Source organism: Mesocricetus auratus, unplaced genomic scaffold (genome assembly GCF_017639785.1).
Source record: "Mesocricetus auratus isolate SY011 unplaced genomic scaffold, BCM_Maur_2.0 Super-Scaffold_4256, whole genome shotgun sequence".
NCBI lineage: Eukaryota > Metazoa > Chordata > Mammalia > Rodentia > Cricetidae > Mesocricetus > Mesocricetus auratus.
This window is the reverse complement of record NW_024429182.1, coordinates 100,866,764-100,891,789: the sequence shown is the minus strand read 5'-3', so window position 1 is coordinate 100,891,789 and position 25,026 is coordinate 100,866,764. Positions and strand designations below refer to the sequence as shown.

Below are 25,026 nucleotides of genomic sequence, written 5' to 3'. Positions count from 1 at the left end.
AGTGCTGTGGAACAAGTGTGTGTGTGTGTGTGTGTGTGTGTGTTTGTGTGTGTTTGCACACACTTCAATTGTATGGTTTTAAGACTCCAAATTTGTGGCAACTCACTATGGTAGGTAGCATCAGGAAAACAGTACAGAGAATGAGGTTAAGCCATATATTAAAATAGATTTTGGAGCTGGGTGATGGTGGCGCATGCCCTTAATCCCAGCACTTGGGAGGCAGAGGCAGGCGGATCTCTGTGAGTTCAAGACCAGCCTGGTCTACAAGAACTAGTTCCAGGACAGGCTCCAAAGCCACAGAGAAACCCTGTCTCGAAAAACCACTACCACCACAACAATGTATATATATATACACATATATATAGTTATTATTTTGTGCATATATAATTAATTCAATGTTATGCAACAGAATTATCCTTACAGATTATTTCAAATTTTTGAAGAAATAAATGATCATTTAATTCAAATCACTGCCTTCTCCCTTCAGAAGCCCTCCTCTTCTTCCTCCTTCTCCTCCTCCTCCTCCTTCTCCTCCTCCTCCTCCTTCTCTTCCTCCTTTTCCTCCTCCTCCTTCTCTGTTTTATTTTTTGAGACAGGGTTTTACTGTGTAGCCCTGACTATAGCTATCATTCACTTTGTAGACCAGGCTGGCCTTGAACTCACAGAGATCTGCCTCCTCTGCTCCCAAATGCTGATATTAAAGGCATGTGCCTCCACTGCCGCCTGGCCTCTTCTTAACCAAAAAAAAAAAAAAAAAAAAAAAAGAAAAAAGTAAAAAGTATTTACAAGGTGCAAGCTTTTAATTCCAACACTCAGGAGGCAGAGGCCAGTGGATTTTTGTGAGTTCAAGGCCAGCCTGGTTTACAAATAAAATTCTAGGACAACCAGGGCTGTTACACAAAGAAACTTTCTAAAAAAAAAAAAAAACCAAACAAACAAACAAATCCCCCAAAACAATGTTCAAGATAGTATGTTTTTGTTTTTGTTTTGTTTTGTTTTGTTTTTGAGACAGGGTTTCATTGTGGCTTTGGAGACTTTCCTAGAACTAGGTCTAGTAGGCCATGCTGGTCTGGTCTCAAACTCATAGAGATCCGCCTGCCTCTGCCTCCCAAGTGCTGGGATTAAAAGCGTGAGCCACCACCAGCCGGCTAGTATGTTTCTTTTATGTATTAGATTTTACATAACTGCTTGGTTAACTTAAGAAAATGGCAGAGTTGGAAGATGAAAACTTAAGACAACGTTGAACATGGCTGCCATAGTCCAAAGAAAAATGCAAAGAGGTTGAAACGACCTCTGTAGTTTGCCCTCATGAAGACATCCTAGTTCAAACCACTACACCAAGGTTTTGGTTTTTTTCTCAGATGCACACTGTTACCCTAGGGTACCTATAATTTTCAGTTCCTGTTTGTTTTCTCCATATTCCCCTGTTTCCCAGCACTACCTCACTCCCGCCCTTTCCCACAGTGCACAGCCTTCTGAAATACTGTTCCTAAGACACAGCCAACCCAGTCTGTTCCTGGCCAGTCAGTTTTCCCATCATTGTAAACAGATTCTTGACACAAAGCAATTTAAGGGATGAGAGGTTCGGGGAGCAGAGATTTAGTCCATGATAGCAGTCAGCCCAGCTGGAGGCTGTGGCAGAGAGAGGGTTTGGGACTGATTATAGTAGTCAGGAAACAGAGATGGGGGTAGAGCCATGCCATTTAACCTGATTCCTCAGGGATCCAGTTCCTCTAATTAGGCCTCCTAAACATTCCACAACTTCTCAAATAGCTCATTAGGTGCTTTAGGGACCAAGTGTTCTAACACATGAATTTGCGGTGGATACAACATGTCCAAGTCATGTAAGTGAGACAAAGATAAGAGTAAGAGTCTGGTGACAAGTAGACCCGAGAGAAAATACTGCTTCTTGTGCATGTCCACCAGAGGGCATCCATTCTACAAGGGGTTCTAAAAAATTAAACAGACTCAATGGTCCACCTTAAGGGTGTAAGTCAGTCTTTTGACCAGTTCCTTGCATTCTTGCTTAATGAAGTAAGGAACAAGCAAAATGCCACAAAAGCAGGTTGGAGGCCAGGGATGGGTTCTACAGTATGGACTTTTCCCCATCCAAGCTAATCTTGCTACTGATATATGTCTAACCTGTTCGTAGCAAAGACTAATGCTTAGCTCCTGAAAGTGTATCATTTTGCAGGTTTCTCTCTCTCTCTTTCTCTCTCTCTCTCTTAGAAACAAGGTCCTCAAACTTGCTATGTAGCTGAGGATGGCCTTGAGCTCCTTATTCTCCCAGTTCCACCTCCCAAATACTGGTATTATAGGCATGTGCCACCACACCTGGTTCCTTTGCGGATGCTGTGGGTTGAACAGAGTGCTTCATACATGATAAACACACATCCTACCAACAGATCCATCCCACAAGCACTCTGTGGTGGCAGATTTATTTCACTGAAAATCAGTTAGCTCTGCTAACTGTAGCAAACTGTTGGGAGATATTCTGGCATTTCTGAGCAAATGGCACTGACAGCTTTGTTTGATGGTGTTTACAAATCTGCTGAGAGGCTAGGAGCAGATTTACTTTACATAATAGGGTAATAAAACTAGTATATCCCTCAATTCTTGGAGTTATTTCAGGGTGATACAACTGTTTCCCATGGATTGGAAGACAGATTTGTTTCTGGGATAGTATAACAAAGTCTTTCTCCAAAGGGCAGGGACACATTAATGCTTAAGTTAAATTTACTATATTGTTCTTTCTGCCACATTTTGCTGGCAGTTTTTAATGCCAACCAAAATTAAAAGGCTGGGAAGACAGAGTCTAATTTTCTTTTCTATGACCCAGGTCTTGCTGAGTAGCCAGAAACTCCCTATATAAACCAGACTGATGTCAACTCTCAGAGAAATCTGTGTTCCTCTGCCTCTGGAGTGCTGAGATTAAAGGTGTGTGCCACCACACCTAGATGACCCCCCTTCCTCTCCTCCTCCCTCCTCTCTCCCCCTCCCCCCTCTCGGTTTTTCCGGGCAAGGTTTCTCTGTGTAGCTTTGTAGAACAGGCTGGCCTTGAACTCACAGAGATCCTCCTGCCTGTGCTTCTTGAGTGCTGGAATCAAAGGTGTGCTCCACTGTCCAGATGACCCTATCTCTTTTTTTTTTTTTTTTTGGTTTTTCGAGACAGGGTTTCTCTGTAATAAGATTTATTTATTTATTACGGATGGTTGTGAGCCACCACGTGGTTGCTGGGAATTGAATTCAGGACCTCTGGAAGAGCAGTCAGTGCTCTTAACCTCTGAGCCATCTCTCCAGCCCATGACCCTATCTCTTAATGAAAGAAGACTCAAAGTCGCATTGCCAGGCTTACACATAGAGATAGCAGCAGGATCTTAGCCAAGAGTGCACACATGTAAACACACACACAGAGTGAAGTCCAAAGAAATGATGCTTTTATCCTTTTTAGACAAAGAACAATAAATCTGTGAAGAAATGACAAGATAATTGAAGATATAGACTAGGGTGGCAAGCCGTAGAGACATGTCAGGGTAGACGTGGAAGCTAGTGGAAGAGAAGGGTCACTTCACAGTTTACTCTGGTTCGCTGCAGTTCCAGTTGTCAATCTCTGGTGATTAAAGCTTGGTATATGAATGTCATTCCTTCTATAGTATTCATTAGCATGGCTTTTGATAGAGGGGTGTGTGCGTGCATGTGTGCATGTGCTTTTGAGACAGGTACTCTCTCTAGACTTGGAGTTTACAATTTGGCTAGGTTGACTGCCCAATAAGCTCCAGGGCTCTGCTTGTCTTTGACCCCCTAGTGCTGAGGGTACTGATCCATGCCTCTGCACCTGGCTTTCGTATGGTTCAGAGGTTCCAACATGCAGCAGGCACATAACTGATTGAGCCACCTCCTTAATGTCTTCCACACAGCTTTCTCTCTCTCTCTCTCTGTCTCTGTCTGTCTCTGTCTGTCTGTCTGTCTGTCTGTCTGTCTGTCTGTCTGTCTGTCTCTCTCTCTCTCTCTCTCTCTCTCTCTCTCTCTGTGTGTGTGTGTGTGTGTGTGTGTGTGTGTGTACATGCACCTGGGGGCCAGAAAACAACCTTGGGTATCCTTCCTTCAAATGACCAGGACCTAAATTTAGACCTCCAGTACCCAGTACTGGGTGTGGCAAAGCACTCCTACAATGCCGCCACTGGGATTCAGAATCAGTCTAGTGAAAACAGCATCAGGTTCAGGGGGCAGTGAGAGACCCTGTCTCAAGAAGTAAGGTGGAACTGATGGAGGAAGATGCCCAGTATTGACCTCGGGCTTTCCTGCCCACCCATGGACACACCTCTCATACACACAAGGACCTCACCTGTTAATTTAGTGTTTTCTACAAATTTGAGGAGCTGAAACCTTCAAAATATTTTGCTTTTGTGCTGCTTAAAAAATATGGAATGCTTCATGAATTTGCATGTGTCATCTTTGCACGGACACCATGTTAATCTCAGTATATCATTATGTGTTGAAGAGCAAGTGTTTATTCATTTACTCATTTTATTTTTACTATATACTGAGATGGCCTTGAATTGCAAATTCTCCTATTTCTACCTCCTGGGTGCTGGGATTACAGACTTGGGCCAGCACACATTGTTTTGTTTTGTTTTTAATTTGTGCTTGGCATACAAACAAATAGATTTCAGTATGGCATTTACAATAATACGCCATTATACTTTGACTATGTTCATTTCTTAAATCACTACTTTTAGTTTCAGTTTTTCTTAATTTAACACATAAAATTATGGTTAGCACTAGCTTGCCTTAAACAAGACTGAGGGTAGCCCATAAGAGACCCTCCTACCTCAGTCTCCCTGGGGTTGGGAGCACAGGTACAAACCCATCCAGCTAGTGGTTTTAGTTACTAGCAACTTGGATTTGACAGAATATACAAATATTAGAATGGTAAGAACAGTTAATATTTATTCAAGGTACTGTTTGCTAATTATTTCCTTTGACACATTGTATGCTTTATTGTCTCTGATGCCATCTTTTTCTGTACTTTTTGTTTTTGTTTTGTTTTTCAAGACAGGGTTTCTTTTTTTTTTATATTTCTACCATTATCTTTTTTTTTTTCCAGTTTAAATTTAGATAAGAAACAAGGTTGCTTCACAAGTCAGTTCCAGGTCCCTCTCCCATTCCCTCCCCTCCTCCCAACCCCCCCCCCGTTATCCCCTCATTCCCTCCATGGGGGTGTCCATAGTCTGTCATTTCATATAGGGCAGGGCCTAGACCCTTCCCCAAAGACAGGGTTTCTTAGTGTAGCTTTGGAGCCTGTCCTGGAACTCGCTCTGTAAACTAGGATGGCCTTGAACTCACATAGATCTGCCTGCCTCTGCCTTCCCAGTCTCAAGACTCTTTTCACTCTTCCACAACTATTAGAGGAAGTGTTGGTGTCTTCTCCAGAGATGCGAGGAATTCACTGACAATTCTGACAGAGGCTTGGCCCCGGGTGGATCACTAGACTAGCATTCTTAAGTCTTTTCACTTACAGAATAGTACCATTCAGGAAAATGATTTTAAACCTTTCATTAATTCTACAGGAAGTTTTTTGCCTTCCTCGCCTTATTTATTTATTTACTTATGTGATTTAAAAAATGGAGTCGTGTTTTTCTTTTGTTCGTTTTATTTTCTTTCTCTTTTGCTTTATTCGAAACAGTGTTTCTCTGTGTCACACCACTCTGGCTGTTTGGGAACTCACTCTGTAGACCAGGCTGGTCTCGAACTCATAGATCTGCCTTCGGGTGTTGGGATTAAAGGTGTGCGCCGCCACCGCCCAGCTATTTCTTATTGATTGGTAACTTCTGAATTATTGGAGCGAAGAAAAAACGAACTTCACGGGAGAGTTTGAAGTAACCTCCAAAGAAGACAGGAACTTCAGCTCAGCACCCCCCGGACGCAGCTCCGGGTTTTGCCTCCAGCTCTGGACCGCCCAGCCTTCAGGACGCGCCAATCGACGCACAGGACGACTGGGCAGTCGAGTTTCAGGAAGCGGCCTCTCTATCCAGGAGCCCCACTGCCTTGTGGGATTGCGGCGGGCTTCGGTTAGCTAGAAAGGTTTCCACGGCTCTCTCAGGGAGTACGGAAGCCGAGGGGGCTCGCGCAGCCATGGCGGCGCACCTTAAAAAGCGGGTGTATGAGGAGTTCACTAAAGTGGTTCAGGTAAGCTCTGACAGGAACGGTCGTGGATCGGTCGGTGCAGGAAGGTTGTCCTCACCCCAGGCTATTCTCTAGATAGATTCCTAGCTTGTGTAACCGACTCGCGTTCAGGCTCTCAGGCTGCGCGTCAGGGGGGTGTGTTAGGTCGAGGCCGCTGCTCCCATGTGTAGTCTGACTTTTTTTTTTTTGTAGTTCTGGGGATAGAATTCAAGTTCCAAAGTGTGCTAAGCAAGCGCTCTACATCGGAGGCACACTCCCAGCCCACTTCGCAAACAAAACAAAACAAAAAAGTAACAAAATTAGGAGAAACAAAGTGCTGTATAATTTAAAAAACTCTCTTCTCTGTTACCTTATTTGATCTCCCGCAGCTATGTGGTGCCACATCGGGTTACATTTGCATCCTGCCCTCAGCTGGTGGCAGAATCCCTCCTAACTCTTGTTCCCTACTTTCAGTGACAAGCTGGGATTTTTGCAAAGGCTGGTAAAGGGGTGCCGAAGTCAAGCCCCAGACAAAGCAGGCGAGAGTCACAGGACCCCTACACCGTCAGCTTTCCTTAGAGTTGATTATTTAAAGATAGGTGGACCAAGGCCCTGCCAGAATTGTCAGTGTGCTATCTCTGTGAAATAGGCGCATCTACATTCTGCATCTCAAATTTCCGTATGTATACAGATACATATGAAATATGATGCAGATCCGCCTGCCTCTTTCCTCCAGAGTGCTGGGATTAAAGGCGTGCACCACCAACGCCCGGCATGATGCAGAATTTTAAAAAATAATTTTTTGATAATAACAGGATTTGAACCTAGGACCTCATGCTACAGACCCAGCTCACTTGGGGAATTTCGTTAAAAATGCAGGTTTTATTCAATAGGTCGGTGAGGCGAAGCAAGTTGTGCATTTCTGACCAACTCCCAGTGTATGCCACTGAATCGCCGGCATTCTTAGATCTTTAGGCAGAGTGCTACCATTTTTTTTTGTTTTGTTTTGTTTTTTGTTTTTCTAGACAGGATTTCTCTGTAGCTTTGGTGGCTGTCCTGGAACTCGCTCAGTAGACCAGGCTGGCCTCGAACTCACAGAGATCATCCTGCCTCTGCATCCTGAGTGCTGGGATTAAAGGCGTGTGCCACCAACGCCTGGCTAGAGTAGAAACATTTAGGAAAATGATTTTTCTTTTTTGAGAGACCAGGCAGATCTTGTGATCTTGAACACACAGAAATCAGCCTGCCTCTGCCTCCTAAGAGCCAGGATTAAAGGCATGCTTTACCATGTCTGTTGAAAAATGACTATTAACCCTTTCATTCATTCATTCAACAGGAGAATTTTGTGTGTATATATATATATTTAAATATACATATATATTTAAATACTTGAGTGATTTCAGAATACCATATGTGGTGGGAAATCTTTGGCTACAAAGACCAATATATATCAGAGCTCCTGCCTCTTGGGAGCACATAACTGGACAGCCAGAACAGTGTATCTGTGTCCCTGGAACTGGTGTTAAAGACAATTGTGAGCCACTCTGTGAGTTCTGGGAATTGAACCTTGGGTCCTCTGCAAGAACAAGTGCTCTTAACTCTCAGCCATCTCTGCAGGCCCAGTTCTCCTTCTCCCACTCCATCTCCCTCCTCTCCCTCTCCCTCTCCCCGTCTCCCTCCCCCTCCCTCTCCCCCTTCCCCTTTCTCTCTCCCTCTTCTTAACACAAGGTCTCAGCCAGGTGGTGATGGCTTGACCCTTTAATCCCAGCACTCAGGAAGGCAGAGGCAGGTGGGTCTCTGTGACTTTGAGACCAGTCTGGTCTACAGAGCAAGTTCCAGGACAGCTGGGGCCACACAGATAAACTCTATCTTCAAAACCAAAACCAGGGCTGGAGAGGTGGCTCAGAGGTCCTGAGTTCAATTCCCAGCAACCACATGTTGTAATGCGATCTGGTGTCCTCTTCTGGTGTGCAGGCAAAACACTGTAATACATAATAAATAAACAAATCTTAAAAAAAAAAACAAACAAAGACAAAGTTTCATATAGCCCAGGTGCCTCAAACTTACTTTGTAGCTGAGGTTAACTTTTAGCTTCTAAACCTCTTGCCTCCACTTCCTGGTTTATGCAGGGCTGGAGATTGAACGTAGGGATTCGAGCATGCTAGGCATCACTCTACAAATTGAGCTACATTCCCCGCAGCCTCTTACAATAGCTTTGATTGAGAGCTGGCTTTGATACTTGTTCTTTTTCTGTGAAATTAGTTCAGAGCTTTTTGAATGAATCAAGGGTCAGAAAGCTTTCCTAGCTTTTCAGAGTTCCTGCATCTGTGACTTCCTCTCTGGGATTTTCTGGCTCAGTATTCTTCCTTCCTTCCTTCCCTTCCCTCCTACCTCTTCCTTCCCTTTCCCTATTTCTTCATTAAAGATTTGTTTTTATTTGTGTGTATGTCTGTGTGAATGTATTCCATGTGTTTGCATGCCTGTGGAGGCCAGAAGAAGGTGTCAGCTCAATGGAGCTGGAGTTAAACATATTTGTGAGCCACCTGATCTGGAGTGCTGGGAACTGAACTTGTGTCCTCCAAATGAGCAGCAGGTGCTCTTAACCCTAAACCATCCCTCTAGCCCCACCCCTTTTTCTTTCTATTGTGGTAAATATAGGTAGAATAAACTTGCCAGCTTAACTTTTGCTTTCTTTTTATAGTCAGAGTCATTCAGAGTATTTATATTGTTGTATAATGTCACTTCTTTCTCTACATTCCTTTTCTAGCACACCATGTAGAAACACATCTCTGAACTCTTGTAGTTGTCTATTTTACACAAAATGTATGCCATTCCTCATTAATTCTTATCCTATATCAAGTGGCCTTATGTTTTTGCTTCAAAACTTGATTGAAAGTTCAACAAGAGGTTAGTTTCTTCTGCTACTTCCATGCCACTCTGTTGTGCTCTGCTATTTGATCTCATCACCCAACACTGCTGTAATTGCCAGTGTACATGTGTCCCTCCTAATATGTGTTCCTTGGTTCCAGAAATAATAGTTCTGGATCCCTAAGACGTTGCTAACAGTGGCAGGTATTATTCCCTTCCTTACCTATCCCCTAAGGGAAAAATCATTCCTGGATTTTGAACCAGCTGCAGTCCAAGTAAGACTGAGAAGTAAATTTGTGATTTTGAGCTTCCGGCTTCTGTCTCAGGGTGCTGGGGTTGCAGTTGTCTACACCCAGCCATCAGAAAAACTCACTTTAAAATTTTGTATGTAAGCCGGGCGGTGGTGGTGCACGCCTTTAATCTCAGCACTCGGGAGGCAGAGGCAGGCGGATCTCTGAGTTCGAGGCTGGGCTGGACCGATAGCCTCCAAAACAATACAGAGAAACCCTGTCTCATAAAAACCAAAAAAAAAAAAATTTGTATGTATAATCCCCATAGAGTGACGGAATGAAATGTTTGTATTCCTGGTGCTTTGTTGTTGTTGTTATAAAAATGAGAAGGGAGAGGGAACTGGTGTGTGTTTAGTGCTTATCATATGTACGTGCAGTAAAAATAGGATAATTTAGGTTTGTCACATAACCCCTTGAAATAGTATTGGAATGCTCTTCTTACAGATGAGAAAGCTTTACCTAGCTAGTAGTGTATAATCTTTTTGACTTCAAAGCTGCTTTTTTTTTCATGTTATATAATGTTCCTGACTAGAATTTTCCTGATAGAGTAAATTTGAGGGAGATGATTGCACCCACCCTAAAATATTAGTAAAGGAAATTAGTGATCATGACATTTCCTATGCCTGCCTATTTTATCAGGACTTAAGGAACCTAGAGTGATAGGCTCCTTTTTATACAAACTTAAACATTTCTTTAATATTTGCTTATTTTGTGCAACTCTCTCTCTCTTTCTGTGTGTGTGTGTGTGTGTGTGTGTGTGTGTGTGTGTGTGTGTGTGTAAGTTTGTTCTTTTTTCCACCATGTGGGTTCTGGTGATGGAACTCAGGTTATTGTCATGCTTGGCAGCAAGCACTTTTTACCCACTGAGCCACCTTACTGGCCTTATGCTACCGTATTTCTAAAGTTCTAATAGCTAAGTGTGTGTGTTGGAAAGGAAAAATTATTTTCGTCACATGAACCCAAGTTAAATTTGCAGACTCTGTTTTCACATCTTACCTTCTCTACTGTCTTACAGCAACAGCAGGAGGAAATCGCTACTAAGAAACTCCGACTAACAAAACCAAGTAAATCTGCTGCTCTCCACTTAGATCTGTGTAAAGCCACCTCCCCTGGAGATGCTTTGCAGTACCTACTCCAGTTTGCCAGGAAGCCTGTAGAGGCAGAGAGCGTGGAGGGGGTAGTCAGGATTCTCTTGGAACATTATTATAAGGTAAGAGCCGGGTAGGATTATTTGTAAGAACTGTGCTGTGTCTGCCCGCAGAACAAGCAAGTTAATGTTGCAGAGAAGCAGGAAGGTACTCATTGTAGGCTAGGCATCATGGACACAGGGTTAAAATGAGGTACATGCTATCCTCAGAGGCTTGCAGGGTATTAAGTGGAAACAGTCATGTAAATGGCTTTCTTGAAGAACTGTGACCTCTTTGTAGAGTGGAGTGTGAGCACATTTTTTAGTATTAGAAGTTAAGGACACCAGGAAGACATAAAAATGTCCATTTGCACTATTGAGTGTAACATTGATAGAGTGAAGCTCTCTTGAGGCGTGTGAAGTTATTTTTCAGAAATGAAGCCCTAGAATAGTTGGATCTTTGAATGTCCTTTGGGATGTCAGTTTCCTGTGTCCTGTGTGTTTGATAGCTAAGAGCAGAACATCAAATCACAGTTGCTTTTTTTTTTCCCTAGGAAAACGATCCATCTGTGAGACTGAAAATTGCATCATTGTTGGGATTATTATCAAAGACTGCAGGGTTCTCTCCAGACTGCATAATGGATGATGCCATTAACATACTACAGAATGAAAGTAAGTTGCAACTTAAAAACTGTATAGTCAGAGCAGAAATCTTTAGTTCTCACGTAGAGAATTTATAGCAAAGTTTTGTGTTGGTTGTTATTAAAAGGAACATTTTTTTTTTTAAAGATAGGGGCTCAGCTGGGCTATGGTGATGCACACTTTTAAACTTAGCACTTGGGAGACAGAGGCAGATGGATCTCTGTGAGTTCGAGGCCAGTCTGGTCTACAGTTCCAGGACAGCCAGCATGGTTACAAAGAGAAACCCTGTGATGAAAAACAAACAAACAACAACAACAAAAAGATAGGGTCTTACTTTAGCCCAGGCTGTCCTGCAACTTACTAGGTACCCAAGATGACCTGAAACTTGAAACAGTCCTCAGTCTGAGTCTCCTGGGATTATAGGCACATGCCATACTCCTTGTTCTTAAAAAGGAATTAGAAGATGGCTTAGTAGAGACACCCACATGTATTTGTATTAGGGCTAAAATATAGTTCTCTAATTAGGGCTGTAGCTCAGTTATAGAGAGCTTGTCTAGAATGTATGAAGGTGTGACCCCCTGTCATATAAACTGCATGTAGTGGCTCACGATGTAACCCTAGCGCTTGGAGGTAGAGGCGGGAACTCAAAAGTTTAAGGTCTTCCTTGTCTGCATGGGGAGTTCAAAGTCAGACTGGCCTAGAGACTGTCTAAAAAAAATGTTTCTATCTCTATCTATAGCTTTAATCTTACTGTGTTGCTCTGACTGGTCTTAAATTCATTATGTAGACCAGGTAGACCTCACACTTGCAGAGATCTGTCTGCCTCCTACTCTGAGTGCTAGGATTAAAGGTGTGCATCACCAAGCCTAGTTCTAAGTATTTTTAAATTTTTTTTTATGTATGTGTTTTTGTATGTATGTGCAATTGTGTGTTTATACTTGGAGGCCAGAAGCTGATGTCAGATCCCTGTAGCTGAAGTTACAGAGAGTTGTGAGCTGCCTGATGGGGTTGCTGAGAATTGGATTCAGGACCTCTGCAAGAGCAGCAAGCACTCTTAACAGCTCAGCTTGCTTTCTCCAGCTCCTAGTGTCCTTATTTTACACATAGGTAAAGTAAAGCTCAGTGAAGTTAAGTCATTTGTTGAGGTGCTGTCCTGATCATGTAGCCCATTACAACTGAGAAGCTATATAAGTGTTTTTAGTTAGGGTTTCTTTTCCTGTGAAGAGACTCCATGACCAAGACAGCTCTTATAAGGGAAAACAATTAATTGGGGCTAGCTTACAGTTCAGAGGTTTAGCCCATTATTGATGGCAGGTAGCATGCAGGTGCTGGAGAAAGAGCAGAGGGTTCTACATCTTGATCCACAGGCAACAGGACCCTGGGCATAGCTTGAACATAAGAGACCTCAAAGCCCACCCACAGTGACACACTTTTGCTGTCTGCAGATGGAGATGTGGAACTCTTAGCTCCTTCTCTAGCACCTGCTCACCCTCATACTTCTTGCCATGATGAAATGGACTAAACCTCTGAATAAGCCAGCCTCCATGAAATGTTTTTCTTTGTAAGAGTTGCTATGACCATGGTGTCTCTTCACAGCAATAGAAATCCTAAGACAGAAAATATTCCACAGCTCTGGCATCTCCAATATCTTGGGGTCTCCAGGATTCACTTTCATAACTTTAGGCAATGACCTCCCTGGGGCCTCCATGTAGGAGCACCCCTGACACACACCTGGCCTCAGCAGCATTTCTTAGCCACTGAGGGAGAGTCCATAACCCCTTTCTTGTGTTCTTGACTCTTAAATCCAGTACCACATGGCTAAAGCTGCCAATTTCTTCTACTTCCTAAGGCTGTACTTGGCCCCTCATTCAAATACATTTTCACCGTCTGTTTTTGATGGCTTCCTTCACTGCTTTAGCTTTTCTTTCATTCCTTTTTACAAGTTGGATGCTTAGTTGGGGGTTGGGGGATCTTGCCCTGAGGTCACCACTCCCTTTATTCCATTTAGGATCAGGCTTTTCTTTAAACTTTTTATCTCCTTGATCACTGGACTTAGCTGCATTACAGTTTCTGGTTCTCCTCAAACTACATTTCGTATTTTTCCTTGCTCAACTTGCTCCTTTTTATGATAGATCTACAGAAGAATGGCCACTAATAACCACTGGACACAGTGAGGCTGTATTGAAATCTCCTCTACCAATGCCATTAATCTAAAACTCTTCAATTTAACCTCAGGCAGAAAGCAGCCACATTCTTTGCTAAAATACAACAAGAATGATCTCTAAGCCATTTACTAACATTCTCCTCTGAAATCTCTTGGACTGGGCTTTATAATGTACATTGTTCTCAACACTACTATTTTCCACCTTCCTACCTGTGTGGCCCATTAAGCCCTGTTTAAAATGATCAAATGCTTTCCTAATCCAGAGTCCACATCCCACCAAGCAGCAGCAAGGTCATGCCTGTTACAGCAATACCCTACTCGTGACATCAACTCTTCAACTTCGTAGCCAGCATTCTTCCCCCCACTCTGCCCCACCCCCAAGACAGGGTTTTTCTGTGTAACAGTCCTGGCTGTTCTGAAAATCACTCTGTAGACCGCCCATCTTTAGTCAGTGTCCTACTGCTGTGAAGAGACACCATTTCCACAGCAGCTCTTACAAAAGAAAACATTTAATTGGGGGTGGATTACAGTTTCAGAGGTTTAGTCCATTGTCATCATGGCAGGAAGCAGGTGGCACCCAGGCAGACTTGGTGCTGGAGATGTAGCTTAGAGTTTTACATCCAGATCCACAGGCAGCAGGAAGAGTGAGAGCCACTGGACCTGGCTTGGGCTTTTGAAACCTTAAAGCCCACCCTCAGTGACATGCTTCCTTTCAGAAGGCCACACCTCCTAATCCTTTCAATAGTGCCACTCCTTAAGCATTCAAATATATGAGCCTGTAAGGGCCATAGAATTATAATACCACAGAGAGTTGCCGTTAACTCTATCCCAGCCTTTAAAAGAGACTCAGATTATACAGTGTCCATAGAGATCATGTAGTTGAACTCAGTGAATTTATGTTACTGCTAAAATCAACTTGGTATTTCTGGACACCATAGATAAAGAGGCTCCTAGTTACTCAGCCTACTGTATACTTTGAATTCAAAGAATGTGGTTCATGCTCTATACTAAAAGTTTTTCATTTTAGTTTAGTATGTACATGAGGGCTATAACTCCTTGGCAAGTACTGGATGAGGTGCATTGAGATATAGTATATAGTTGCTTCTTCAGAACTTATTGTACCATGCATAATGACACAAAAAGTGTGTTTTTGAGGAATATAGTTAGTGTACTATGGAAGCAAAGCTGAGGGTGAGATCTATGCTAACTGGAAGGATCTAGAACCACTGAGTGAAGAAGTAGGTTTGTGTACTGGATGGTTTTGTGTTTCAACTTAAACATAGGCTAGAATCATCAGAGAGGAAGAGTTCCAGCTGAGGAAATGCCTCCATGAGATCCAGCTGTAAGACATTTTCTCCATTGATCAATGAGAGAGGACCCAGCCATGGTGGGTGGTGCTTTCCCTGGGCAGGTGGTCCTGGGTTCTATAAGAAGGTGGGTTGAGCAATCTATGGGAAGCAAGCTTGTAAGCAGATCCCCTCCATGGCCTCTGCATCAGCTCCTGCCTCTGGGATCCTGCCCTGTTTGATTGAGTTCCTGCCCTGACTTCCTTCAGTGATGAACAGTAATGCTGAAGTGTAAGCCAAATAAACCAACCCCCCCCCCCCCCCCCAACTTACTTTTTGGTCATGGTGTTTCGTTGCAGCAATAGAAACCCTAACTGAGACGGTGTCATGGCACACGCTCATAGTCCTAGAAGGGAAGAGGACCTAGAACCCATGGTCATCCTTAGCTACTTAGTATGTTCCAGGCCTGGAATGTGAGCGGTAGAGAAGAGTAATGGGAGAGGAACACATCAATAAAAGGGAGAAAAGGGAGAGAGCTGGGAATGATCATTCAAGAGACACTTAAGGAACTGAATAGTTTTTTTTTGACATGTCAGCAGGGAATAGTAAGATGCTTTGAATTCAAAGGTCAGTTTTGAGTGTTGAGAAATTGAATGGTATTTTGTGGGTAGGACAATGTGAAGTTTTTTTATTGAGGGCATACAATGATCAAACTACGTTTTAGAAAGTATTTGGTACCTGGGGAAAAGGTTTGGTATTGGGGCTTTATTTACTGTCCATGTGGAAATGTCCAGACTGTAGTTACATTACTGCTTAGAAACTCAGGAAAGAAACTAGGATTCAGGGTTTAAAGATTTATTTTTACTTTTGTTATGTCAGCCACACATGTGCAGGTGCCCTTGGAGGCCAGAAATGGATGTTGGATTCCTGGGAGCTGGAATTATAGGCAGTTGTGAGCTGCCTGACATGGGTTCTGGGAAACATTTAGTCATCTGGATTAGGAGCAAGCTCTTATCTTAACCACTGAGCCAGCTCTCTAGCCCAGGATTCAAGATTTAGATTCAGTTTTGATTTATCAGAGATGAGCTTTGTAAATTTTAGTTAGCTTTTCATGTTCTATGAAGTTATCTTGCTAAGGAAATAAATCAGTATGGTGGCAGTGGGAATGTCTTTGCCTCCTCTGTTCCCTGAAACTACTTTTCATAGTTGTGGCTTGTTTCATACTTGAGCCCTTTCTGCATTTTGGACTGAGGGCCTTGCACATGGTGGGCAAGCGTTTTACCACAGAACTCGAAATCCTATGGAAGACTCATATTCTCAAGATCAAACTCCTTTTGGATATTTAGTTTTTAGTTGAGGGAATAAAAGATTAGGCAGAAGAATCTACACATCAAAAATTAATAAATAAGTATCTACAATTCCTTCCCAAAGTAAATTAGTGTTAGCCATGATCTTTTGACATTTTGTAACTCAATCTCTTTTCTCTTTCCTAGAGTCTCATCAAGTCCTAGCACAACTCTTAGACACTTTGCTTGCAATTGGCAGTAAACTACCAGAAAATCAAGCTACCCAGGTTCGATTAGTGGATGTAGCCTGCAAGGTAAGAGTATTCCTGAATGAAGAGGTTGTTGGAGGTTTGTGAAATCTGCCCAGTGTAGTCTTCAGAGTGAGAAGTATAGGACTCTCAGTGATTGTACAAGCTGCCCTTTTTAGTCCTTAGTGTTGGGTGGAAGGAAAGCAAAGTGCTATAGTAATTCTTTAAAACAAACACATTTATGTATTTATTGGGTGGGGGACAGGAGAGTCATGCCACATATTGGAAGCCAGGACATCTTGTAGAAGTTGGCTTTCACATTTCACCTTGTATATTTTTGGAGACTGCTAAAGCCTTTACTCACTGGTGAGTCTCATGAGAAATCATAGTAACTTGGATTAAAGTAGTGGAAAATGGAAGATGTAGGTAGATATTGGGAATTATTTAGGAAGTAGTCTTAAACTAATTGATTTAGTTTATTCATTTGTTTGTTTTTCCTGACCCAGGCTGTCCTGAAACTTGATCTATAGATAGGCTTTTGACCTCAAACTCCTGTATGCCACTTGCCTATGCCTCTCAAGTACTGGGATTAAGTCATGTGCCACCACACCCAACCTTTTTTTTTTTTATTTTTGACATAGACTACTACTACTGTTACTAAAGATGCGATTTGGTTACTCACTCTATTAATGTGAAAAATGTACAAATGACAAAGTGTACAAAAGACAATTGACACCTGGCTCTCTTTTTAAAAATTTGTTTGTGGTTGAGGACGGTACATTTGCCTGTGTGTGTATGTGGAGGCAAGAGGTCAATGTCAGGTGTCCTTCCTTTGTTGCTCTCTATTTTTGAGACAAGGTCTTTTACTTAGAGTTGTCTCTTTTGGCCTGTGAGCCCCTAGGGCCCACCTGTCTCTGCCCCTACTGCACTGCGGTTAAAGGTGCACTGGGCTGGATACAGAGAAACCCTGTCTCATAAAAACCAAAAAATAAAAAAAAATAAAAAAAGGTGCACTGGGCTGCCACTAGCAGGGGGGATTGGAGCTCAGGTCTGCATGCTTATGAAACAGTTTAACTCACTGAGCCATTACCCCAGCTCCACTTGGCAGTTTTTAATGATGATGGCTGTGATGTAAGAAGTGACCTGTAGGGGAAGGACATCATCATATAATTATATTTGTTGCCTGAAGGCTATGATTCAGTGTTGAAGATTGAGTAATATGTTGGTTATGTGTCATTGTTGCCTGATTACCTTAATAGAGGCTAGGAGGTTTTAGTTCTTTTGGAAACAATTTAAGTATGTGTAACAGTTGTGACAAACCTTTCAAGGGTTGATTCAGTTAGCAGTTTGGTTATGAAATATAATAAATATAAATAAGTCACTTTAAAATGTCCCAGATTGGGAGGAGGTTCGTCATGATCTTCAGAGAGCCTGGGTTGGTGGCGCATGCCTTTAATCCCAGCACTCGGGAGGCAGAGGCAGGTGGATCTCTGTGAGATCGAGGCCAGCCTGGTTTACAGAGTGAGTTCCAGGACAGGCTCCAAAACAATACAGAGAAACCCTGTCTCAAAAAACAAAAAACAAAACCAAAAACCTAGTAATTGACCATCATTATCTGCCTCATATCTGGGTTTTATTTTTCTGTTCCAGTATCATATTTTCATATATATATATATATATGGCATTGTGGAGACATAAGAGTAGGGTTTAACATTTTAAAAATATTACTTCTCTGTATGTGTGTGTGCGCGTGTGTGCGTGCATGCATGTGTTAGGGCATGTATGGAGGTCAAGATGACAACTTTGTGGAGTTGTTTTTCTCCTTCCACCTTTATGTGATTTCCAAAGATTGAACGCAGTTTGCTAGGCTTTAAGGCAAGCACCTTTAAACTGAGTTCGATGCCAGCCTGGTCTACAAATTGAGTTCCAGGATAGGCAGGGCTACACAGAGAAGCCCTGTCTCAAAACAAAACAAAAACAAAGAAATAAAGAAAAAGGATAGGTTCAGGATAACTTTAACTGTCATATGTTAATAGTTGTCTTGAATTTGGAATAATTCCTGAGTATCACCTTTGTAAATGTTGTGCCCAAGTCACACAATCCCCAAAGACCACCAGGGAGACAGACCCATTGAACTGTAAAAGCAAGGTTTGTTGTTCATCCAGCCATGACAGGGACCTCATCTGGCTAGCTGTCATAGCAGCCTCTAGGGGGGGAGTGAAGTTCCCTGTCTACTGCTATGTTTTAAAGACAAAAGTTTCAGGAATACATCAGTAGGTATGGGTTGGTTTCTGACTGGTTGACCAAATTTTGGAACAATCAATCAGAAGAATTTCTCTAAGTCCTATTTTGGCATCAAATACTTATGTACCAATTATTCTCATTGGTCAGTGCTGAGAAGGAACATTCTGTATTTCTTTGTTGTTTTGTTTTTTTTTTTTTTTGTTTGTTTTGTTTGTTTTGTTTTTCGAGACAAGGTTTCTTTGTATTGTTTTGGAGGCTGTCCTGGAACTCGCTCTGTAGACCAGGCTGGCCTCGAACTCACGGAGATCCACCTGCCTCTGCCTCCCAAGTGCTGGGATTAAAGGCATGCGCCACCAACGCCCGGCTGGCTTTGTCTTGTTACTTGCAGGTGGCATATTGTTCATAGATACCAATAGTTTTCAGAACTGTATCCTGAGGACTACAGGGGAGGTTTTGGTCTCCCCTGGAGTTTTTTTTTTTTGTGGCCAAACAGCTCCCAGGAACCAATTATCTAAGAGGCTAGGGGAGAAGGGGGTTTGGAGTTTCTTTGTGTTCAGTTTTAGCCCTAGGCTTGGAAGGCCAGGGGATCTGGAGTTTGTTTTTGTTTTTGTTTTTGTTTTGTATCATGTGCTAAATCAGAGGCCTACATGTCTTTTCTGTAGCCTGTCATGGCTGCTAAAGCAGGGGGCTGAATAAGGGTCTGGTCCCTTCAGTAAAAAGAGTTCTTAATTGGTGTATGTAATAAAAACCTGGAGTCAGATAGAGAAGAAAATGCTGAGAGAAACCACAGCTACACCTTACCTCCTCAGTGTCTCAGCAGACAAGAGAGTGAGCTCCTGTTTCTCCCTGCTTATATCCTGTTTCTGTCCAGCTATCTCAGTTCCTGTTTGTCTGTACAGACCTCCAGACCTCTATGGTTAGCTAGTGGCAAGCTCCATTCTCTGACTTTCAGACAGCCTTTATTTGTACAAGCAAGATATCACCACACTCCTTGATTTTATAACTTTGACATTTTGATAATTTAGGGACTGTTACTTTGTAGAACATCCTTGAATTTGTATTTGACTGATGACTTCTTGAGTATATTAAAATTACCTTATCTTTCATGAAAATATCATAGCTGTGGGGAGATAATTTGAAATTGTGTATTCTGATTCCAAAGTTTCAATTTATATCCATTTTGAATTTATTGTTTCTGCTCAGTGGAATATAATATCTTACTATTATTTCTCCAGTTTGACTAAGTAGGCATCCCTTCAAGCTTGTGTATGTGTCTTTTTGACATCTCAATACTGTTCTTTAATGGTTATATTTGGGAGTTGATAGAGTAAGATATTCCAGGTACATCTTTGTGCTTTGTCTGCTCTCATCATGGTATAGGCTTCTCTCTAAAAGAAGCCCTGATTCCTTCTAATGGAGAATCATAGTGTCCGGAGATTTATCTCCTATGTAATTCTAGATCCTGTGAAATTACTAGTCAATATTAACTGTCACAGTTAATATTACCCGTGTCATTCTATTTAATTGCTTCATTGGTTGCATTGTTGGAAGGGATTGAACCCAGAGCCCATGCAAATCTAGCCAAGTGTTCTGCTGCTGAGCTACAACCCTAACCTGATTATTCTTTACTTATGAAATTGGGGATTGCTGAGTAGAGGATAGATGATTTCTGAGAATACGTGAGGAGACTCTGTGCCACACCAGAGAGAGGGAGACACAGTGACAGATCCATGGACCAGGGGGCAGGGGACAATAAGGAAGGTGAAGGGAAACTAGTAATGCATATTTCAGATCAGTGACTTCACACATAGAAAATAAATATAGACATTTTGGACTTGAAGGAAGTTATATATGCGACTGTTACCTCCAGAAACTATGTGTGAATCCTTTTAATATTCCTTACTGTTTTAGATGATGGTGACAATAGCTAACGTTAATACTGTGGGTTAAAGTGCATAAAGTTATTTTAATATATTTTCTTTCTAAACTGAGCTTTTTGATAGCCTGTAAGGAAGACAGATGAGAAGCCTGCAGTCTGTTTGTTTTTTCAAGCTTTCGTAATCATATTTTTTCTCTTTCCTTTTTGTAGCACCTGACAGATACATCCCATGGTGTAAGAAATAAGTGCCTGCAGTTACTTGGCAATCTTGGCTCTTTGGAAAAAGGTGTCACAAAAGATGCTGAAGGCTTAACTACCAGAGATGTCCAGAAGATTATCGGGGACTATTTTAGTGACCAGGATCCACGCGTCAGAACAGCAGCTATAAAAGCCATGGTAAACACGATAAAAAAGTAACTGGGGATAGTTTCTTTTCTTTTCCTTTCTTTCTTTTCTTTTCTTTTCTTTTTCTTTTTTTTTTTTTTTTTTTTTTTCTTTTTTGAGATAGGGTTTCTCTGAGTATCTGTGTAGCCCTGGCTCTCCTGGAACTTGCTCTGTAGACCAGGCTGGTCTTGAACTCAGAGATCTGCCTGCTTCCACTTCCCAAGTACTGGGATTAAAGGCATTCACCACCACTGCCTAGCCTTTTTTCTCTTCTTTTCTTTCTCTTACTTTATTCTCTCTTCCTTTCTTTCTCCTCCTCCTCCTCCCCTCCCTCCCTCTCTCCCTTCCTTCCTGCATCCCTCCTTCCTTGAGAATGAGTTTGGCTATATAACCATAACTGGCCTTGAACTTCCAGAAATCCTCTTGCAAGTCTCACACCAGGCTCTAAGATTATGGACTGTGCTGCGTTGGATATATTCTGAAATCCCCTAGTACACACCTTATTGGTGGTGACCTCGTAGAACTGAAGACACAGGTTCCTGTATGACAAGGGTGCTTTTCTTTGGGCTCCTTTGGGAACCTTCATCTCTGTCTCTGAAACAAGGACGATCTGATCAATCTGTCTGTTACAATGCCAAGTTAGAGTCTTCCTTCAGGTACACTGGTTCCAGCAGGACAGTGTGTGTCTGGATTTTATGCACGGTAGGCTTCCCATAGGTGGCCCTTCAGAAATTGAGATGGGATCTGTGAGGAAAGTGTTCTTTAGGGGAAGTGTGTTCCTTGGGCTTCTCTTTTCCTCGAGCTCAGAACTGGACCCAGGACTTTATAAACACTAGGCAAGTATTTTACCATTGAGCTGCAAATCCAGCCTTCTTCTTTTTCTTTCTTTTTTTTTTAAGATTTATTTATTTATTACATATACGGTATTCTGTCTACACGCTAGAAGTGGGCACCAGATTGAATTGTAGATGGTTATGAGCTACCATGTGGTTACTGGGAATTGAACTCAAGACCTCTGGAAGAGCAGTCAGTGCTCTTAACCTCTGAGCCATCTCTCCAGCCCCTTCTTTTTCTTTCTTGCCATTATTTTATATTTTTCTAATACTTTGGGTTAGAGTTAAGTGTCTGAGTGTTTATACAGAAAATGTATTTATTTAGTACTGATTCTGGCTAAAAGTAACCATGTTAGTCTGATACAATGTGATATACTTGGGAATGTGTTGGAAATACTGACCTTTTCACAAAGGCTTCAACTGTATTTTTATTATCTAGTTGCAGCTCCATGAAAGAGGACTGAAGTTACACCAAACGATTTATAATCAGGTACCTTAAAACTAGTGCTTTCTGGAGGGGGAGGAGGTTCATGAAGCTGGGAAGGTGTTGCATTGCTCTCAGAATTTGAAGTCATGCGGGCTTTAGCTAGCAATCTGTGGCCACATTTATTGGGATGAATATGAAGCCATATCTAAAACATACTTTTGACACCAATGTGAGATATGTATGTAATTCAGTAGTACTAATGCATTTAAAAAAGACTTATAGTAAGATTTGTGAATCTCAGTGTTCATGAATGCTAAATACATGAAGAAAGTATGATTAGAAGTAAGGAAAGTAGACTAGAGATGTAACTCAGTGATAGCAAACTTGCCTAGCATGCACAAGGTACTAGGTTCAATTTCTAGCACTGACAATTAGTAATAATTAGGGCAAATTATAGACCTCATTTTCTTTTCTTTTCTTTTTTTTTTTTTTTTTTTTTTAGTTTTTACGAGACAGGGTTTCTCTGTATTGTTTCGGAGGCTATCGGTCCAGACTGGCCTCGAACGCACAAAGATCCGCCTGCCTCTGCCTCCCGAGTGCTGGGATTAAAGGCATGAGCCACCACCGCCCGGCTTCTTTTTTTTTTTTTTAATTTAACTTTATTTTATGTTAATCAGTGTGAAGATGTCAGATTCCCCTGGAACCAGAGTTACAGACAGTAGTGAGCTGCCATGTGGGTGCTGGGAAGCTGGGAACTGAACCCTGGTCCTCTGGAGGAGCAGCCAGTGCTCTTAACCTGCTGAGCCATCTCTCCAGCTCCCATAGACCTCATTTTCACTCTTTGACTGGGCCATACTCAAGGTCAATTCTGGCACCACATGTGGTAAACTAGAATGTTTCTAGAGAGTGACCATAGATCGTGTGAGAAGGTGACACTTGAATGCAGTATTGGTTTAAAAAAGAAAACAGGCATAATGGAGTTGTGGAGAGACTGTTTGACAGCTTCCTCAAAAATGCATTAGAAGGTGGTATTTCTACTGGAGGGTGATTGGGTCTAGGGATTAATCAGCAGTCTAAATCCACCCTCAGACCAGATTTTGTTAGCTTACCATGAATGGTTTTATCTCTTTGTGGAAATTACAATTAGCCATAACTCTGGGACTAATGTGTAAATATCTTTTGTAGTACTATGGGCCTTGAGTACTCTGACTTTACTATGCTTGATGTTATTGTAGATATCTGTCACTCTGTGTGGTTCTGTGATGCTACCTAGTTAGGTTACAGCCTGAGAAGCTTACAAATGCCAAAATTTCTTTGTTGGGCAAAGGTTCAAGAAGTTAAAAGCACTCTGAAGTATTTTAACTGACATCCTTATCCTGCCATTTTATCTTCATTTTGAAAGTATTTGAACATCATCTTTGAGAACAGAGACTGACAGAGGTGAAATCCTTCTTTGCAGGCCTGTAAATTGCTCTCTGATGACTACGAGCAGGTGCGCAGTGCTGCAGTTCAGCTAATCTGGGTTGTCAGTCAGCTCTATCCTGAGAGGTCAGTAGGTGTAAGTCAACCTTTGTTCATTGTTGAGCCATTTCTTTCTCCTTCCACCATACAGAAGCCACCTATAAAAAAAAAAAAAAAGAAAGAAAGTTTAGATTTTTGGAACAGTGTGAGTGTGAAATGGGGGGGGGGTACAGACCTTAATCATCAGACTGCTGTGAACTGTGTTCTTTGGGAAAGATAGTTAGCTCTTTTGGGTCCCAGCATCCTTATCGACAATTGAAGAACCTGAACTGTGTCTCTAAAGTGCCTTTCTGTCTTTTTTTTTTTTTTTAAGATAAGCAGATAGAGAATGAGAATAAGAATTTTAGTGTAGTTTGGTTTAGGCCAAATGTCCTATATAAAAGATACCAGGTATGTTCTTGGGCATGTATGTCACATACATGTGGAGAGCATATGACATATTACAGGAATCATTTTTCCTTCCACCAGTAGATTCTGGGTTAAACCTAAGGCTGTCAGGCTCGGCAACAAGCACCTTTACTTCCCAAGCCATCCATTGGCTCTGGTTAAAAATATTTTCATAGCACTTAAATTATTGGTTCACAATTATTCTTTTTTTTTTTTTTTCTTTTTTAGTTTTACAAGACAGGGTTTCCCTGTGGCTTTGGAGGCCGTCCTGGAACTCACTATGGAGACCAGACTGGCCTCGAACTCGTGGAGATCCGCACAATTATCTTTAAGATGAAGATTTTTTTGGAAATACTTTTTTATTATATATTTAAATTAAAATAAGCTTGCTTCCCATGTCATTCCCAGCTCCCTCTCACTCCCCTCCACTCCTGCTCCCCCCAACCAGTCCCCACAATCCCCCACCCAATCCCCACTCCATTCCCCAGGGAGGGTAAGGCCCTCCATGGGGGATTTCTAGAGTCTGTCATTTCATTCCGGGGAGGGCCCAGGCCCTCCCCCAAGTGTCCAAGATGAAGATTTATAATATTTATTCTAATTAATAGAAGGATGTTTTCTATAGGAAAAAAAGGGTTATCCAGAATTTGAAAACCAGAATGGATTGATAAACCTATGGAAATGAGATCCATTCATAGTTATTTGGGACTTACACACACACACACACACACACACACACACACACACACACACACACACTTCTTTTCAGATTTAGATTTATAGGTCTCTTTTATATAGGTACTAGGAATTGAATGAGGACTAGCACGCACTCTATCACTGAACTATATAATACTTCTACCTCCAAGTTCTTGGTTTCTTCCTAAGACACTGAAAGTTTGTTGTACAACTCAAAATCAGTGGGTAATTTTCCCTGAGTGTGCTTGAAGTTTCTTTCAGTATAGGATTTCCTGAATACAGTTTTCATTGGTCTTCCTCAGAGTACTGAACTTGTAGACTCAGGCTCATGTTTTGTCATATGTGGTTTCTCCCCTTTTCTTTTTATTTAGTATCGTTCCAATACCTTCTTCTAATGAAGAAATTCGTTTAGTTGATGATGCATTTGGGAAAATTTGCCACATGGTCAGTGATGGCTCCTGGGTTGTTCGTGTTCAAGCAGCAAAGCTATTGGTAAGTTGCACTTTCTTTAATGACCACTATGCTTGTTAAGTTTTTACAAACATTTTGAGAAGCTGTAGCTAGAGTCAGATATGTCGTATTT

At 41.9% G+C, this 25,026-nt stretch overlaps 1 protein-coding gene across 1 annotated transcript in view; it reads left to right on the top strand.

The window, feature by feature from the left end:
* The first annotated feature begins 6,056 nt into the window (after nt 1-6,056).
* Nucleotides 6,057-25,026, top strand: part of Ints4 (integrator complex subunit 4) — a 66,603-nt gene continuing 47,633 nt past the window's right edge. Inside the window, exons 1-8 of the mRNA XM_040728295.1 lie at nt 6,057-6,189; nt 10,339-10,533; nt 11,004-11,121; nt 16,035-16,141; nt 20,409-20,594; nt 21,855-21,905; nt 23,302-23,390; nt 24,815-24,935. Of these exons, the coding sequence (XP_040584229.1) occupies nt 6,136-6,189; nt 10,339-10,533; nt 11,004-11,121; nt 16,035-16,141; nt 20,409-20,594; nt 21,855-21,905; nt 23,302-23,390; nt 24,815-24,935 (921 nt within the window). The 5' untranslated portion in view covers nt 6,057-6,135. The remainder of the gene's footprint in view (nt 6,190-10,338; nt 10,534-11,003; nt 11,122-16,034; nt 16,142-20,408; nt 20,595-21,854; nt 21,906-23,301; nt 23,391-24,814; nt 24,936-25,026) is intronic.